The following is a 19,528-nucleotide window of genomic DNA, read 5'->3' as shown; positions in this document are numbered from 1 at the left end:
CTCTACAGGTTAATCTTATTTCTTCAAATAAGGGCAAAAGAAATGGAAGGGGAAACACACAGATTAAAAGAAATAATAGGCACTTCATCTTCACTAAAGAAGATATTTGTATGGCCAATAAGTTTATGAAAAAATGTTCATTATCATCAACTGTGATGAACAGCTAGTTAAAACCACAATGAGATACCACTACACACAGAGTGGCTAAAATTACAAGCTGGAACCAAACGGTGAGGATGTGGACCTACTGGAACTCTCATATTGCTGGTTTTACAAAAAAAGATGACTTTAGAAAAAAATATGTCAATTGCTAGTAAAATTAAAAATATATCAATCTTACAACTCAGGATATTCAACTAAGTACTTCCCAAAAGAAATTAAAACGTAGATCCACAAAAAGGCTTGCACAAGAACGTTCATAGCAACTTTATTCATAAAAGCCAAAAACTAGAAACAGCCCATTGTCCATCAGTTGTTCATCTAAGTGAAAAGGTTAAACTGTGGTATTTTCCTACAATGGAATACTACTCGGCAATGAAAAAGGAACAAAGAACTGAAACATATAGATGAAATCTCAAAACATGCGGAGTGAAAATTTACACAAGAATACATACTGTATGATCCCATTTATACGAAGTTCTAGAATAGGTCAACCAATCTATGGTAAAAACAAAATCCTAACAGGCAGAAGGGACGGGGAGAGGTGCAGGACTTGACTGGGTAAAGAAATTTTCTGATGTGATGGAAATGTTCCATAGCTCGCTAGAGGTTTGTGTTACACAGTTGTACATTAAAACTCATCGCGTGGTAGGTACACTTAACATTTGTTCACTGTAAATTTTACCTCAAGAAAAAAAACTCTAACAGTATGTATTTCAAAAAGCTCAAGAGTCAAGTATGTCTACAACTTTGATATCTATAAAGAAAAAAAGATTGATGGAAGGACAGATATAACACGATGCAGAGAATATGACAAAATATTACTTGTAGAATCTAGGTGTAGGTATACACGTTTATAATTTAACTATTCTGTATACTTGAAATTTTTTATTGAAAAATGTTGCAGGGGAGTCATAATAACCAAATGCAATGTGTGGATTGTTGTTTAGATCCTGATTCAAATCAAACAAACTTTTTAAACAATTACTTTTCAGATAGATATTTGTGATAAGAAATTAGTATTTTTAGAAATGGTGGTTTTTTTTTTAAGTCCTTTTTAAAGAAGAGATGTATACTTTAGTATATTCAGATAAAGTGATGCCATGCCTGGGACTTAGGATTAATGTGAGGACAATAAGTAGAGGGAGATCATGGGGGTGGGGACAGGATATGAAGACAATTCACGGAAAATCTTAAACATGAAATGCTACCTCGTAAGAGAATACCACCGCGGGTTTCCCTAAACCAGATTGGCAAATAGATTGCTAATTATACTGTGTTAGTGAGGCTATGGGAAAATGGGCACTTGCGTTGCTGGTATAAACTAAGAAAAAACAAATTATTGATATAAGTTTAATTTTAGATATAAATTACAAGTGCACAAACTCTGACCATTTATCCTAGAGAAGTTTATGTATGTACAAAATGACATAAATTTATACATAATTCATTTCAGCATACAATAGCAAAAGACTGGAAACAATTCACCTGTTCACCAGTAAGGGACAGGTTAAATTACGTACATCCATACTGCACACTTTAAAAAAAATGAGACGATTTTATATATGGATATAAAATGATCTTTGGGATGTATTAAATGGAAAAAATGGCACAGAACAGCATGTATAGTATGCTATAACTTGTATTTTTTAAAAATGAAAATGTCTATTAAACATTTATCTATACAGTAAATATCACTGCAAGTTTACACTGGAAACTGATGACAGGGCTGCCTGAGTAGGGGAACCAAGTGGCTGAAGTATAGGATGGGAGGGAGACTTCACTGTATATGCTTCCCTTCATATCCCTCGAATTTTATTTCATTCAAAAAATAAAATATGAACAATTTACAAATTACCCCACCATTTATTTTCATATCATCAAGGTTTAAGAACCAAACTAAACCTTCCTATATCCCTGTCCTAAAATTCAGTAAGAAAACCACCTAACTAAAAAGCTGGGCAGAAGATCTAAACATACATCTCACCAGAGACAATATGCAGATGCAAATAAATATATAAAAAAGATGCTCACCATCTTAGGTCATTATGGAATTGCAAAATAAAACAAGATAACGAGTAAACACCTATTACAATAGCTCAAATTCAAAACACTGACAACACTCAATGCTGACAAGAATGAACTGCTGCAGGAACTCTCATTCATTGCTAGTGGGAATGCAAAATGACACAGTTACCTTGGAAGTTTGGCAGTTTCTTACAAAACTAAACATAGTCTTACCATATGATCCAGCAATCGTACTCCTTGGTATTTACCCCAATGAGTTGAAATCTTATGTACACACAAAAACCTACACATGAATGTTTATAGCAGCTTTATTCCCTTCCTACAAACCTCAGAGATTCTTTCCTAATCTGAATTGAGGGAAAATGTATTCCTACTACATGACAGCACTTTTTTTCAAAGCCTCTGGCACTGAGGCCTGTTTCTACTTTACTGATGAAATACACCATTCTACTCCATAACACAGGTCCTGCCAGTTGAATGTGAACGCTTTCACATAATTTAGGGGAAACTCTTAAAACAATGGAGTGTTTTAAATTGTAAGATGAATAGGATATAACCCAGAGAAAAAACTCCAAATGAGAATCTGTTGAAGGACTGTTCGTGGCAGAGGATGCCAATAGGGCATGCTAATAATAAGCAGGGCCTTTGCCTCAAAATGGCACGTGGCTCTAAGTGGCCTTCTCCTGCTCCCTCCTCCCCACGCCACAGAAGCAGTGAGGATTTAGAGCCTTCACATGCCACAGTGGATTCAGTCTCCCTTCCCACGTGGCAGAAGCCTCATTCACCCACTCTGGTTCTGCTTCGTTCTCTAACATCAGTGAGTGTCTCAGTCAGATCACAATCTCCTCCTTGGTATCTACAAGCTACTTATCAGAGTTGCCCCGCTGCAATTCAAGTGGCTAGCCACAGCAAGATGGGTAACCTGCCTGGGTCTAAACCCGCTAGTTTTTTATAGCTTTAACACCAAAGAGACTATAAAGACACAAAGGACCCAAACACAAGAGCAAAATACACCATCATAACTTCTTTCAATAGCTAATGATAATATGCAACCCAGTTTTGTCAAATTTTGGGAGACAGAAGTATGTCTTTTGACTGGATGAAAAGAAAAGATCGCTTGTAATCTATTACGTGCTTTTCTGGAGATCCTTCCAGTAGCTACATCTGCCTTCTCAGCAATCACTCACTTACTAGCCTGAATTATGAGCTATCACCTACTAAAGGAGTAAAATACTTGAAGTCCTAAGATGACTTCCCAAGAACGGCCAGCCCTTGTACTGAGCACTCAGCCACCAGCATAGCAAGACACCCCTCGCCACCTTCATGCTTTCCCACCACATAACATCTTAATGCTTTTGCTCTCATTCTTTTCCTAGAGACGTACAAATGAAATTCATTAGCTTTAAAATAAAGTAATTGCAAATGAATTAATTTCTCACCAACCCCAATCCCAACAGTCCCTATAGATTTTTTCCACAGCAAATTAAATACCTTACTGCTCAACAGAGAAAAGATCATATTCTAACAGATCACACAGCCACAGACACCACTTCTGATAGCTTGGTACACTCAGCCAGACATGAAAGCACATTTCTACGTAAGTAGTAATACTGACGATGTTAAGATGGTTAATGAACTCATGTCCGTATGGGATGATGAAAATACAAACGAAAATTACAGTTTCTTCTTATACTATACCAGGATTTGACGTAACAAAAATATATTTGGTTGATACACACACTCCAAAATAAATACTCTTAGGTAATCTGCAGCCTGAAACAAGCCTTCATTTATTGGCTACTTACAGTACAGTGACCTCGTATCTTAGCTGGCTATCAAAGATGGTTACGTATTCAGTGAGAGAAGACGTCATCTCTCTTCCAGATTATCACCTCTCAGAAATTGGGGCTAATTCAATTTTAAGAACTAGATTTTTATCTCCTGGTAACTATACGGCAGTCGTCACCCTGAGAACAGGAACAAGGCAAAGAAAGTATACAGGACTTTGATTCTCCTACACAGGTGCACATAAAGTTAGTTTATTAAGGACTACATTTTGAAGCCAGCCATTTTGATCCAATATTTAAATAACAAGCTGTTTAATATTAAAGCAGAAGGTACTGTCACAATGTGACAGAAGTACAGCTTTATCCATAAACCTTCACACAGTTATACATTAAATGCTATTTTTATTTAAGCAAGGCACCCCTACTTGTCCTAAAATATGGGATGTGCTATCCCACTGAAAAAAGCAAATGAGGAGACAGGTTTTTTTCCCTCTCAGGAGCTGGTTTTAAATTCAAGTGAAGCCATTAATGTCTTTACCACTCAGGACTGTTCTGACATGTCACTTCACAGTTTTGAGACTGTTTTACAAACACCCTTAAGGTCTACCCACAGTCAAAAAAAGTTGGAGGGGTGAGTGTTCAGAGAACTTCCAAGTTGAGACAAGACTTCCCTCCTTAAGGATACAGGCACCAAAGTCAAATGCCTTTAGCACAAGGCTTAGAAAGGCAAAACATTTCTAAAGACGTAAAACTGCCAAATTGTTGTCACTTACACTCACTAACCTGTGGTATTTTTTTTTTTAATTTCTACTCCTACCTAAGTAATCTAATACACCTAAAATTAAAACTACTCTGCCAAACCTTAGTAATTCAAAGGTCTGAAGCCTTTCCTTGCTTTGGTGAGTATTTGGTTAAAATAAATCAGTATCTCATTCCAGAGAAGTTTTACATCAAAGCCTTAATTTATAAGCAAAAGGACAAAACCTCCAACAGACCATTTGTAAAACGGGAGAAAGATTTTCAAGGACAGTGCTGAATAAAAAGATGTAGTCTTTTCATTGGGTAACACATCTCCTATGAAAACAAACTGTTTAATCATATGTAATAAAAACCAGATTTTTAAATCAGATCTTGAACAGATTAAACGAAAATTTAAATTTGTGGTTTATTTCAGAATTTCAAACTGAATCTTTCCTTTTCCTTTCTAAACAGTCCACTACGTAATTTGTCTTATAAGCAATTAACCCAAAACCCCCAAATCCTTCCTCTAGCAGTTGCTGCTACAAAACTGGAACTTTATATTCCATGTCCAAGAAAGATGTGCAAATGAAATGCTTCTTGCTTCATCCTGAAAATAAAACGAAAAATGTTGCACATTTACTCAAAATGTTGCACATTTACACAAAATAAATAAAGAGAAAGTGTTACCATACCCTTTCCCAGACCATTTAAAATTACAAATTTAATTTTTTTTTTTTTAAGTAGGCTTCACGCCCAGCGTGGAGCCCAACGAGGGGCTTGAACTCACAACTGTGAGATCGAGACCAGAGCTGAGATCAAGAGTCAGACACTTACCTGAATGAGCCACCCAAGTGCCCCAATACTTTTTTTTCTGATTTAGTGTAAATCCATTTAGTGACAAATCCATTAAGTTACAGTAAAGAAAATTAGTTAGGCATTAGTGTTTACAGCCTGCTACAAAGACAGATTTTCAGAGTTAAGCACAGAATATATTTCACACAGATTTTAGCTAATATTTAACATCATAAGATTGTGGGACTTTATATCCAAAAACAGCCTATGACAACTACAGTAAAGAAATGCCTCCTGTATTTCCAAGAAATTACAGTTAACTATCTCAAATGCACCACTACAAACAGAAAAATGATTATAATACATTAAAAGATTTTATGGGGAAATAAAAGATACCACATAACACTTAGTCAAAGGAGGGGCCCCAACACATTTAGTAGATTCGTCACACATTAAGTTAACTCTATGAAATCATGTACTTCCTAGGACAGAAAACTATTTTCATAACACGTTTTTAAGAAAGAAACAGTGGTACATTAAGTGTTGATAATAATGATACACCCTAATTTCAAATATATCATTTTAAACATTTTAATATCTTAGAACTGAGGAAATGTGTTTAAATTTTATAGGAAGAAAAACACTATAAACACATTTTCAGTATAATTTATAGCTATTAAAGGTAAAAAATTATTTTTAGGCACACTAGCAGGATGAATATTGGGCATGATGCTAATAGATTCTATATGGGAAAAATACCCAAAACCACTATACAATCATAATGAATCCTATTTCCCAGGAGATTTTCATTCCTTATTTTGATGTTTCAGTTATCATGATTAGTCTGATCATTATTAAGGGGCGCCTGGGTGGCTCAGTTGGCTGAGCGTCCGACTCTTGATGTGGGCTCAAGTCATGATCTCAGGGTCCTGGGATCGAGCTCTGCATCGGGCCCTGTGCTCAGCACTGAGTCTGCTTCTCCCTCTCCTGCTCCTTGCCCTGCACACACACACACACACACACACACACACACACACACACACACCTCCTCTCTCTAATAAATAATTAAATCTTAAAAAAAAAGAATCGTCTCCACCATATTACAAATTAGTGAGTTATTGCTTAATTTATCAATTGAAAATAATTCTCACAATTGTACCTCTTAAATTTACCTTATTATCTGGAGTCCCTGGAAGTCTTATTTTCCCTTTGGACATGAATTCAGGAACAATTCAATATATCTATGGTCTGAGAATGACAAAAAAAGATTCATTTTAAGAAGCTGAAAAGGGAGGGCGCCTGGGTGGCTCCGTTGGTTAAGCGACTGCCTCCAGCTCGGGTCATGATCCTGCAGTTCCAGGATGGAGCCCCGCATCAGGCTCCCTGCTCAGCAGGGAGTCTGCTTCTCCCTCTGACCCTCCCTCCTCTCATGTGCTCTCTCTCTTTCTCTCTCTCAAATAAATAAATAAAATCTTTAGAAGAAAAAAAAGCTGAAAAGGGAGAAATAATAGTCATTTTCTCATAGTTCAGACAGCAACTCAAACCCTTTGTCCATTACATTTCCTAATTAAAAACGAAAACAAAATTAAAAACAAGCAAAAAAAATCCTACCTCTACATAGAAATATGCAAGACAATTAGCAAACAAATGTTTTTCATTACAATACAGCGTTTTGTCCTTTTTACATTTGATTTAGTAGTATTAACACAGCAGTTTTCCCAAGGAAAAGCTCTAGGCAAACTCCAAAACAGGGAAAGGCAAAGGCAGACGTCAAAATTGACAATGAAAACCATGGGCAGCACTTACGAACATGGGACCGATCCTTGAGCATAGCTGCAACAGCATCCTCATGGGTATCGAAGTGCACGTCAGCTTCTCCAGTGGCCTTCCCATTAGAACTGTATTCCATGGTGATTCTAACAGGCTTCAGCGGAGCAAAGAACTAAACAACAAACAAAAGAAGCTAAAAGGAATATAATGGTAGTAGGCGCAATTTCTAGAAGTCTAAGGCTCTGCATTTTTCTTTCAGACTCTGATTCATACACCCAAGAAATTTGTTTTTAGAAAGTCTCTTTAAGCAACAAAGTAGTTACACATCTACCATGTCATCTGGCTTTTCTGATCCTGTTAGAACTCAAGGTTACATTTCAACTATCTATTCACAGAAAAAAACTGTACAACACACAATACAGCAAGAGTGCTCAAACTTTCTTATGCCGACAAGGACCACTTCTATTACTCCTCCCACACACATCCCTTCCTGTTTCTAAAGAGTGTCCATCCTTCATTTCTTAGTCACTTTTACATCAGGTATGTGCCTGCTCATCAGTTTTTACCAGCACTACATGAACAGAGCTACCACACTGAGTGGTTATCATTTCAAACCAAAGCAACAGAATGTAATGTGTGACCTTTGTCTGGTTAAAGACAGGATCCTTATCAGGCTTTCTGAAGTAATGAAGACAACTGTGAGGACCCACTACTAACTGAAGATTCTAGGTTTGGACCTACCTTAAATATATGTCCTCAAATTCATGAAGTCAATATGGCTATTGTTTCCCTTTCTTTTCATACATTATGTTATAAAATAAAAATATTTTTAAAATTCCTTTCTCAAAAATTAGGGAATCCCAATGAAGGCTACAAGCGTCTACGCATTAAGGAGCGCTGGGATTCTTGTTTAGTATATAACCACCCTGTGACAAACTCCCGAGTCTCAGCTTCCTAAACTCAAAAATGAGTAGGTTGAACCAATTTACAGAAAAACCAAACTTTCTTATTTTGAATACTAAAGCTACATCATTATTATTTTTTATCTACAAAATCCTCTTATCATAATACATTTGACCTTAAAATGTAACAAAGCGCACACTTCTCAGCTGAAGAAAACAAGCTTCCACAACCAAGGAGATGCCACCTTACTGTCAAAAACAGTACAGAAATGGGATATTTTCTTCTCTATCTTTCCCAAGTTCAGTTCAGTTTTAGAATTTTTGTTCAAACCTATTGAGATTGGATATCTTACTGCCACACACGTTTATAATGTCTTGGGCATTAGCTTGGAAAGGCAATCCTCTCATGTGGACAAAATGTAGTGAAGATGTAGTTCCAAAATCAACAGCCTCTGGAAGCTTTTCTGACATCTCCTTAGGCAGTTCTGAGAAGTGGGACAGAAAGCACTGTCAGTAACATAAGAGCTTCAAGAGTTATTAACAGATTATAATTAGGTATGACCTTTCTGTCAAAACCTTCAATTCTTCCTGAACCAGTAAGGAAGGGCTTTAATTTTTTTTTATTATGTTATATTAATCACCATACATTACATCATTAGTCTTTGATGTAGTGTTCCATGATTCATTATTTGCGTATAACACCCAGTGCTCCATGCAGAACGTGCCCTCTTTAATACCCATCACCAGGCTAACCCATCCTCCCACCCCCCTCCCCTCTAGAACCCTGTTTGTTTTTCAGAGTCCATCGTCTCTCATGGTTCATCTCCCCCTCCGATTTCCCACCCCCCTTCATTCTTCCCTTCCTTTTTTTTTTTTTTAACATATAATGTATTAGGGGTACAGATCTGCGATTCAACAGTCTTACACAATTCACAGTGCTCACCATAGCACATACCCTCCCCAGTGTCTATCACCCAGCCACCCCATCCCTCCCACCCCCCACCACTCCAGCAACCCTCAGTTTGTTTCCTGAGATTAAGAATTCCTCTTATCAGTGAGGTCATATGATACATGTCTTTCTCTCATTGACATATTTCGCTCAGCATTAACACTCTCCAGTTCCATCCACGTCGCTGCAAATGGCAAGATCTCACTCCTTTTGATGACTGCATAATATTCCACTGTATATATACACATCTTCTTTATCCATTCATCTGTCAGTGGACATCTTGGCTCTTTCCACAGTTTGGCTATTGTAGACATTGCTGCTATAAACATCGGGGTGCACGTACCCAAGAAGCAAAAATGTTCTGACATTTCTGCCACCTAACAAGTATCACCTGAACATCCATGAGGATTTAGCATAAAGATTTTGTGCCTCAAACCGTTACCAGATTACAAAAAAAATATTTATATAAGAATAGAGAGAAGGATGGGGCGCCTGGGTGGCTCAGGCAGTTGAGAGTCTTCCTTCGGCTCAGGTCATGATCCTGGGGTCCTAGGATCAGGCCCTGCATCGGGCTCCATGCTTGGTGGGAAGCCTGCTTCTCCCTCTCCCACTCCCCCTGCTTGTGTTCCCTCTCTTGCTGTCTCTGTCAAATAAATAAAATCTTAAAAAAAATAAAAAAGAATAGTGAGAAGGAAACATGATTATGAGTGGAAATAAAAGGCAATAGCAACTCTCTGGGTTACAGGCACTCAAAAAAAAAAAGAAATATGGTAATGGGATAATCCCATGGCATGAGTTTAAAGATTTATTTATTTGAGAGAGAGAGTGAGAGAGCGGTGGGGAGGGGCAGAGGGAGAGAATCCTGAAGGAGACTCCCTGCTGAGCTCAGAGCCCAACCCAGGGCTCAATCCCAGGACCCCAGGTCACAACCTGAGCAGAAATCAAGAGTCTGCCGCTCAACCCACTGAGCCACCCAGGCACCCCACCATGGCATGAGTTTAAAAAGGATTTATCACACTTCAAAGATTCCACATGTCACTTTGGGTTAGGAATCAGAGGAATAATTAAATACAGAGGCAAACAAAACTTTAGTCAACATTCCAGCCCTCTACATTCTTTTCTCACTTTAGTTTAAATGATGACATTTTATGTTCTTTTATTATATCTGTGCCACCCAGCTTTTTATATAGAAACCACAAGAATGATTATATAAAAAAACTTTACGAAATAATTAAGCCCTTCTGCACATATTCAAAGTACATACTACACTCAAAGACAGATAAATCTTCCAACTGAATTCCCTGGTCCTATAATCTAATAATCCCATACAACATGGTCATAAAAAATATTTTAAATATCAAAACATACAAAATAGATCCAGTAAGTCTCAATAAGATGCAGGTTCTTACCTATTTCCTTCTCACTTTCAAAAGCTGTCATGGGTCGAATATCCTCATTTACTTCATGTTCTTCAAAGACCATTTCTGGCTCAGTTATATACTTAGCAGTAGGAGAAGATGCCATTTTCTTTCCCTTATGAGAACCAACATGTGTTCGGACTTCATTCCTTCTGCTTGGAAATATCTCTATATACCTATTGTAAAACAATGCAAAGTCACTTTACACTGAAGTCATTTAAAATAAAACATGCAGGGGCGCCTGGGTGGCTCAGTCATTAAGCGTCTGCCTTCGGCTTGGGTCATGATCCCAGGGGCCTGGGATCGAGCCCCACATCGGGCTCCCTCCTCGGCGGGAAGTCTGCTTCTCCCTCTCCCACTCCCACTGCTTGTGTTCCTGCTCTCACTATCTCTCTCTCTGTCAAATAAATAAATAAAATCTTTAAAAAAATAAAATAAAATAAAACATGCATATATATGTCCAACAGCTTATGAAACACAAGTGTCCAAAGATAACAGATGAGGGACAAGGTAAGACTAGATACAGATATTAGTCCATGAAAAGTATTCTCAACAGTACATGTCACTGATTTAATCTCCCCCACACCCCTGCCCAAGATAACAGCTTTCTTCATATACATTTGAACAGTATTTACTTACTTCGTGAGAACAACTATGCCAAGATTAATTGTGTGTATGAAAATATCTGGTAAGAAGGGTTTTTGTTTTTTACAGTTGGTTAACAATCTCTTAAAGCCTTACAAGTCAATTCTGTGAAAATTAATGATATCTGTGTAAGATATTAAGTCAGAGTATATGAGGAGCTAAAAACCTCCAGAACTTCAACAAGATGCCAATGAGAATTCATGAACTAAATGTCAATTCTAATTTGCTACGTGCTTGGCAGTGGAATTATTTATTAAATCCAAGCTTCTGAAACCAGTTTTTTTTTCTCAATACTGCTTTTCCAATTAGGTTATTAAGCTTGAACTGCAAAAATCATTTGTATTTACAGATCTATAAAGATAGGCACCACTTAATTTATTGAAGAGATTTATACACTGCCATAATGTTCCCGCATAAAAACATAGCACTGATTTGTTTGTTCTAAGACATATTATAAGAAACTGTGAAGAGTACTAAAAAAAAGGGAGAAGAGGGTGCTTTGCAAAACCATTTTTATTTTTAAAAAATTTAATAAAGACCTCTAAATCAATTCTATACATAGATCCTGAAATACATAGCTTTAAAATAGCTTTTCATTTTTTTTAAACTTCAAAGGAGCCAAGTAATACAGCCAGAAAGTAGCAAAACAGCAATCTAAAGTCTGACACTTTTGAGTACGCCTCCAAATTTGACACAAATGAACCCATCCAACACTACATGCATCCAATGTGATGTGATATGCAGTATAAAACAATACCTATAGTGTATCTGTATCAAAATGTTAACCTGATTCAATTCAAGACTTTGGCTTTAACTTCCAGTTTTCAGGAAATAATAGATACAAAGGAACAAAGTGACACCATGAAGAAGCAATAAGATCAACATAAAACATGAGACATTGTACAGGGTGATTGACTCAACTTCCTCAAAAGTTAATTGCATTTGAAAAGGGGAAGGGAATAAAAACATAAAGAAGGAGACTTGCTCTAGTTTAAGAGAATTGTAGATATAACTATCAAATGCCATGTGTGGACCATATCTAGATTCTGGTACCAGAAGAAGAAAAAAAAAAAAATAACAACTCTGAGTGGTGCCTGGGTGGCTCAGTGAGTTGAGCCCTTGCCTTCGGCCCACGTCATGATCCCAGGATCCTGGGATTGAGCTCCTCATTGGGCTCCTTGCTCGCAGGGAGCCTACTTCTCCCTCTCCTCCCAGCTCAGTTCTCTCTCTCTCTCTCGCTATCTCTCAAAAAACAAAACAAAACAAAAAAACTCTGAAAAGACAATTTTGGTATAATTGGGAAAGTGTGACTATGGACTGGCATTAGACAATAAATTACTGCTAATTTTGTTAGACGTGATGATATTAGGATCACATGAGAAAATGTTTTTTAGGGGCACCTGGGTGGCTCAGTCGTTGAGCGGCTGCCTTCAGCTCAGATCATGATCCTAGGGTCCTGGGATCGAGCTCCGAGTAGGGCTCCCTGCTCAGCAGAGAGCCTTCTTCTCCCTCTCCCTCTGCCTGCTGCTCTGCCTACTTGTGCTCTGTCTGTCAAATAAATAAAAACCTTAAAAAAACATTTTTTTAATAAAAAAATGTTTTTTAAAGATGCATACTGAAAAAACAGAGAAAGCAAATATAACAAATGTTAATAATTTGTTAATTCTAAGTGATGGGCATTGGACAGGTCATCATACTATTCTACTTTTCTGTAGATAATTTTTACAGTTCTACTACAGTGCATTCCTCAAAATGACCCAACGTATGATACTTGAGCATTATTAGAATCTGCTTCACTCACCGGTTACCAATTTCTTCCCTATGTTTCAACAGAGCTTGGTTGGCCATTTCTGGTTCTTCAAACTGCACATAGGCTTCTCCTGTTTTTCTTCTCCCTCTGTAGTCCATGACAAAAGTAATGTCTACTATATTCAGTCCTAGGACACAAAATTATTACAAATTAGTGCTGCTAACAGGAGCCTTTTTTATGTATTAGGATTAATATTCATTCACATACTAGTAATTTTTTTTATTTTACTAGTAAAACGTTAGGCCTGTTTTGCTAGTCTCTAAGCTGGATACATGCCTAAAGGGGAGGGAAATCATTATGCGGCAAAGCTAGTAACACCTACACATCTGTATTTCCAGAATATTTAGGATTCATGCAGTCCATCTAAAACACACAATCTTTTTTTTTTGGCATTAATTATGTAGTAAGGGAAACAGGAATTTAGACTAACATCACTACTAATATTAAATTTTTTACAGCTAATAATTAGACAATAATGCTTTTAAATGATATAAATTGTTACTGTCTTAAACAAATATGGCCACTCTTGCAAAAGGTTATCTTCCTCAACAGTAAAATAAACCTGCATGAAATAATTCTGAAATGTGACACCCTCCAAAGGTTAGCATAATAGGTCAAAACACTTACATAATCTATAAACATTCCTAACACAAGTGAAGAGTTCTCCCCTAAAGAACCTAATACAACTGAAAGCAGTTACCTAGGAAGAGGTTCATTTAAGATACAAAAGGAAACAATACGGGAAAAAAATGAGGCCCCAAACATGATATAACTGAAAAGCACCTGCAAAGAAGTCTACGATGTCTTTCTCATTGCAACTATACGGAAGTCCTCTCAAGCGAACCACTCCATCGTTTACCACGGGTGAAGACTTGACCTGCAGGCTCTTCATTAAGGCATCCACATCTTCGTTGTTTATCTCATACACTGCAAAGAAAGAGCACGGAAAGCATGAGAATTCACACAGCAAAGGAAGAAGACATTAAAAAAAAAAAAAAAAAAACTTAGTGGGTTATCCAAGAAGGTAAAAATCAGTATTTTTAATCTTTACGTACTTCTCTGGAGAAAATAACAAATGACATTTACTGAATATTTACTGTGTGCCACCTGTGACTTATTTAAACAATCTGTGAGGTAAACCTGGTCAACATCTTCATTTTATAGATAAGAGACTGAGATTATCTCTGTTTCATCTTCACACCCTATAAAAGGGTGTATTCATGATACCTATCCCCTTCATTACCGCTAAGGACCAAATGAAATCGCCCTGGGAAGCACAGGCTAAGGTACTGATCACAAAAACCAGGACATGACTTCACGTACCTTCCACATATCGTTGTCCCATGTACATGCGATGCTTTTCTAAGGCTTTTTGCACATCCTGCTCTGATTCCATTTCAATTAAGGCATCACCCCTTCGTTTCCCATCTCTGTTTAAGAGGAAGTGTATTCCATTCTCACCATTTCGGATTCTGCAGTCTGAAAGTATGGGAGTAAAATCAAAACCAGAAATCAAACTTTTAGCTCAATTATAAAAGTTGCTAGAACGCAATCTTCCAATTCCAACAACAAAAGAAAGCATGGACTAAAATGCCTATCATATTCTTTATAGAAACCCCCATCACTGAAGACATCCAAATGCTAATGAGATGGTAGTCTATAAAATTTCCCACTTTCTTGAAAAAGAGAGCAAACCTTAGTACATAAGCTTATGATCTCCTGATCATTAAAAGAGCAAACAAGCTCAACATAAAATATATTGTCCTTCCCAATGCTTCTACAATCAGTTTTAAATCCAAAGTTTAAAATATGCTTAAGTTTATACATATGTGTCTTATTTTATCATAATCATAACTATAGGAACTTTAAAATAAACCCTGTAAGAATAATTGTTACCATAATTGAACTTTGCCCCCTCTTCATTACCAAGATCCCCAAACTGCATACGTACAATGGCAGCAGAGTTGAAGAGGTAAATGGCTTCATAAAATACCTGACCCACATAATGCTATGCACATCAAGGTACTCAATATATTATTACATCATTTTATAACATTTAAGATGGCATCCTCTCAAAAGCCTTTTTTGGAGGGGCACCTAGGTGGCTAAGTCGGTTAAGCATCTGACTTTGGCTCAGGTCTTGATCTCAGGGTCCTGGGATTGAGCCCAGGGGCAGAGCTCTGTGCTCAGCAGGGAGTCTGCTTGTCCCTCTGCCCCTCCCCTGGCTACTGCTGGCTCGCTCTGCTCTCTCTCAAATAAATGAATAAAATCTTTTTTAAAAAAATAAATAGGGCGCCTGGGTGGCTCAGCTGCCCTTCAGCTCAGGTCATGATCCCAGGGTCCTAGAATTGAGCCCCACATCAGGCTCTCTGCTTGGCAGGAAGCCTGCTTCTCCCTCTCCCACTCCCCCTGCTTGTGTTCCTGCTCTCGCTGTGTCTTTGTCAAATAAATAAATAAAAATCTTTTTAAAAAAAAATTTAATAAATAAATAAATAAAGCCTTTTTTTTTTTTAAGATTTTATTTATTTATTTGAGAGAGAGAAAGCGCAAGCTGGGGAAAGCAGAGGGAGAGATCATCAGGCAGACTCCCCACTGAGCATGGAGTCAGACTCGGGGCTCAATCCCAGGATTGAGATCATGAGCTGAAATCATGACCTGAGCTGAAATCAAGTTGAACGCTTAACCGACTGAGTCACGCAAGCGTCCCCTTTCTAAAAGCTTTTTAAAAGGAAAATTAAAAATCACAGTCAGATACAGAACTTAAAAACTATTCACAGATATGTAAACATTCCAAAAATGTTATTAAGGAAATTGTATCACTTGACACTTAGCAATCTTGTATTCTAAATGTATATATTACATAAAGAGCTATGCTTAACTGGTTTTGTTTTTTGGTAAGTACATACTAAAATTTCAGAGAAAACTGGTTTCTACCATGTTGTGAGAGACTACCTTGTACTCAAACAAAATTACATATTTCCAAACATACATAAAATATACCTGAGAAAAAGTTAACCACATCTTCTATAGTGCATGACCATGGCAGTCCTTGAGCTCGAATGAGATAAACATCATCCACTTCTTCTCCTAGCTTGGATGAAGCCAATTCATACTCAGGGAGAGGTGGAAGGTCTTCCAGGTAGGTAGTTTTGGACTCCTTCCAAGAGAAATGAAGAAATGTAAAAATACTTGACAACCTTACTTAGAAAATATTTAGTTCTGCAAACCAATGCTCTGGATGTTATTCTTAGGAGACAGTTACTATTTCAGAGGCAAGAAATAAACTTCACAAATCTAACTCATCCTTTTTTGGCTTAAATTGTACATTCGAAAGCAACAAACAGGCATATCCCAATGATTAGGCAGGACATAAATTTTATTCAGGGCTTGTTTTTAAATTCATCAGTCCCAAATTACACCTAAAAATAGTGTTTTAGTTAAGGCAGGACAAGAGGGTCCCTTCAATTGGACAAATATGAATGCCTCCTACTCATCGTGTGCCTTATTAGGTTCTCATCTCACAGAGCTTACCATCTTAGACTAAGACAAGCACTACAAAACAGGAAGCTTTATGTGCTACAATTAAGATACAAGGTTATTACAGGAATTCAAAACAGAACACTAACAGAAGAATCAAGACATAATATAAGAGGAGCCTCAAAGGAAGCATAGAATTTTGACAGCAATACATAAAGGATTGGGCATTCCAGTTTGAGAGGTGAGGGGAAGCAGCAGTATGAACAAAAGCCCATTTGCAAAACAGCAATAATCCCATTTGGCTAAACTGCAGGGTACAATTAGGAGCCAAAGAAGATGAGCTGGCAAAACGAACTTGGTACCGTACAACAGAGGGACTTGAATGTCAAGCTCAAAGTGTTCCCTTCACCCAGCAGGCAAAAGAGAGTTAATAAGAGACACTTCGGAGTGGGTAAAATAACAAGAGAGCAGGGTGCTTGGAAAGAGTAACCTGTCAACTGTAAGTCAGACCAACTGAGTAAGGTAAAGATTGTAAAAGGTGACAGAGCCTGAAACATACCTAAAGAACTCTATTTTACAAGACTAAGCAAAAACTGGAATTTAACAAGATTCCAATAAGCACTACAACCATAACCAGGAATGACAACTGAAGTTTTAAGACTTGCACTCTACTGGGCTAAAGAAAGAGATTCTTTTGAACCATCCCACCGCTTACGTTAAGACTTAAGTCTACCTAAAAGGAGTCAATGATAAATGTAAACCTCTAGCAGATGTCTTTTACATACTTCATAAAAATGCAACAAGCACTACAATTACCAATGTGGAAAGACAACTCAGGCTTTAAGTCAAGTGACTTGCAATCTATCGTGCTAAGGAGATACTTCACTCCTTTGTACGTTCCCATCATTTTCACGAAGACGTACATAAAATTTTAAGAAGTCAATGATAAATGTAAGCAGTGTGTAACACTAGTAGAGGCTCAACAGATATCATTACAGTCAATTTCACAGGAAAAAAAATCAAGAGAGTAGCTAGCTCGCAAAGGCTTATTAGAGATGGTTTGTGTTTCTTAAATAAAGGTAACATTCCCCATTTTCCCAGAATTCCACACGCACCACAAGCTTTTACCGAAAAGGGCAGCACAAAGTATTGGGCCAGGATTCAAATCAATTAGCTCAGCCACTGGCAGACAGAAGCCATGCTGATTAGCCTCCCAGTTTCCCTAAGTTCAAGGAGAAGCACAGATTGAATTAAGGTAAATACGATCCAAGATATCAGGAGCTGGGTAGTCAAAACGTGAGCTGATATTTCCCAGATACCACGGAACAAGCAGAAAAGAAAGCTTCCTACAAGGCACAAAATATTTGCAATCTGAGTTCTTAAAGGACACAATGACATTAAAAAAGAAGATTCACTCCTGGGTCCCCAAGTCGTGGCCTTACCTCTAGGCGTCCCCTCTTCTAGCCACCCCCCACCCCGATATCACAGTCTCCACGCTGTCCTCCCCGTCGGCGGCGACCCATGGTCCTAAAGGTCCTTCTGCTAAAGGAGGTGGCAGTGCAGAGGTGACCTTCAGTAAATGGGGCAGCCGGCCTTCCCCCAGGGGCACGGGAGAGAGGGGTGCGCTGGCGACGAGCTTCCTTCCCCACCGACCCAGCCCACGTAACTCTTCTGTGCGTGAACCTTCCCATCAGCAGGCTGCGAGGCGCGCCAGGGCCGCCTAGGCCTAGAGCTCTGGCTGCACGGAAACTCCCAACCCTCCGCGGGTCTGGCCTCCCAACTTCACAACCAGCGGGCGGAGAGCGACAGGGATGCGGGGTTGGGGCGTCAACAGCCTCACAAAACCTACCATGGGCCGGCGGGGAACAAGGCCTCAACATTCACCCCTAGCCACACTTACACTGCCCAACCGACCAGAGACTCGAGAGAACAAAACAAGGAGAAAACCCGAGGCCTGGGAGAGCGTCCCTTGTTCTGGGGCCCAATAGGAGGACTGGGAGGGCGGGGGGGGGGTGGTGCGGCGAGTGCCGCGGATCCCCGGGCGTGCACGCGAGGCGCACGCGGAGGGGCGCGGGCGCGCGGGCGCGCGACCGGGGAAGGGTCCTGCGCGCGGCCCCTCGCGGCGCCCACATACCTGGCTGTAGCTCCGCGCCGGGCCCGCGGCCGCCGCCAGCGACTGCGGTAGCAGAGGGGCACGCAGGGCCGGGTAAGAAGCCGCGGCCGCGGCGGCGGCGGAGGCGGCCGCGGGGGGAGGCCCCGCCAGCCTCCCGGCGGACGCAGGCCCGGACTGAAGGCCCCGCGTGTTAGAGGCGGCGGCCGCGGCGGCCCCGAGCAGCAGCAGCAGGCGGCGACGGCCCGAGACGCCCGAGGGGAAGGAGCCGGCGGCCGAGTAGAAAGGCAGGCAGGCGGCGCCGGTGCGCCGGCAGCTGCTGCAGTTGCAGCCGCAGCCCCGGAGCAGCGCCCCGAGCACCCAGCGCGTCCCGGCCATGGACTCCGGAGGCGGCGCGGGGCCTGGAGGCGGCTGCGGCTGCAGCGCGAGCGGAGGGGGAGTGGAATCCAGGGCCGGGGAGGGGGCGCCAGGCACATGCGCCGCCAGCACCCGGGGCAGCAGCGAGTCGGGAGGAGGCGGAGGAGAGCGTGCTGCTCCGCCCGGTCTCCGCCCTCGGGGCGGGGCTGCCGGCAGGCCGGGAGGGGCCGCGGGGGCCCGGGTACTACCAACCCGCCGTTCTTTCCCGGGTTGGAAACCGAGGCCCGAGGAGGGCGAAGTGAAGCCAGTTGCTCTGGGGAGGGCAGAGACATGGAATGCCGGTTTAGCGACGCCCCGCACTGTCCCCGCGAAACGCGTGACGTGAGGGGCAAAAGGGCCGTTTCTGGAAGGAACTGTGGTACTCTGGTTATAAAGAGAGTGGGATACTATCGGAGGAGGTTTAGTACCCCCGAAACTCGCGATCTGTGTGGAAGGCCAACTTCCTTTGTTTTAAAATGAAATATAGAGATACTTACATGCTAATAATGTATACAGCAAAAATAAAATCTCTAATAAGTTAGTG

At 40.0% G+C, this 19,528-nt stretch overlaps 1 protein-coding gene across 1 annotated transcript; it reads right to left on the bottom strand.

Moving 5' to 3' along the window:
* Positions 1-411: 411 nt before the first annotated feature.
* On the bottom strand, positions 412-19,057 carry GRSF1 (G-rich RNA sequence binding factor 1). The gene is made up of 10 exons (XM_028100700.2): positions 18,613-19,057; positions 16,002-16,158; positions 14,325-14,480; positions 13,785-13,928; positions 12,993-13,128; positions 10,538-10,722; positions 8,543-8,664; positions 7,314-7,449; positions 6,680-6,755; positions 412-5,322 (listed from the first exon to the last, which is right to left on the bottom strand). The coding sequence occupies exons 1-9, from the start codon at positions 18,964-18,966 to the stop codon at positions 6,706-6,708; spliced, it is 1,440 nt and encodes a 479-aa protein (XP_027956501.1). The 5' UTR covers positions 18,967-19,057; the 3' UTR covers positions 412-5,322; positions 6,680-6,705.
* Between the last annotated feature and the right edge of the window lie 471 nt (positions 19,058-19,528).

Source organism: Eumetopias jubatus, unplaced genomic scaffold, assembly GCF_037043125.1.
Source record: "Eumetopias jubatus isolate StellerSeaLion01/CBP00866 unplaced genomic scaffold, mEumJub1_p1.0 scaffold_2, whole genome shotgun sequence".
Lineage (NCBI taxonomy): Eukaryota > Metazoa > Chordata > Mammalia > Carnivora > Otariidae > Eumetopias > Eumetopias jubatus.
The sequence above is the reverse complement of the archived record's forward strand: the minus strand, read 5'-3'. Positions and strand labels throughout refer to the sequence as shown.

Bases quoted from the DNA above. Each gene is read 5' to 3' on its own strand.
- GRSF1 (XM_028100700.2), bottom strand. From the start codon at position 18,966: ATGGCCGGGACGCGCTGGGTGCTCGGGGCGCTGCTCCGGGGCTGCGGC. The intron at 14,481-16,001 runs GTATATTTTATG...CCATACTTTCAG, and splicing joins TGTGGTTAACTTTTTCTCAG to ACTGCAGAATCCGAAATGGT. The intron at 6,756-7,313 runs GTAAGTGCTGCC...TGTCATTCTCAG, and splicing joins CAAGGATCGGTCCCATGTTC to ACCATAGATATATTGAATTG.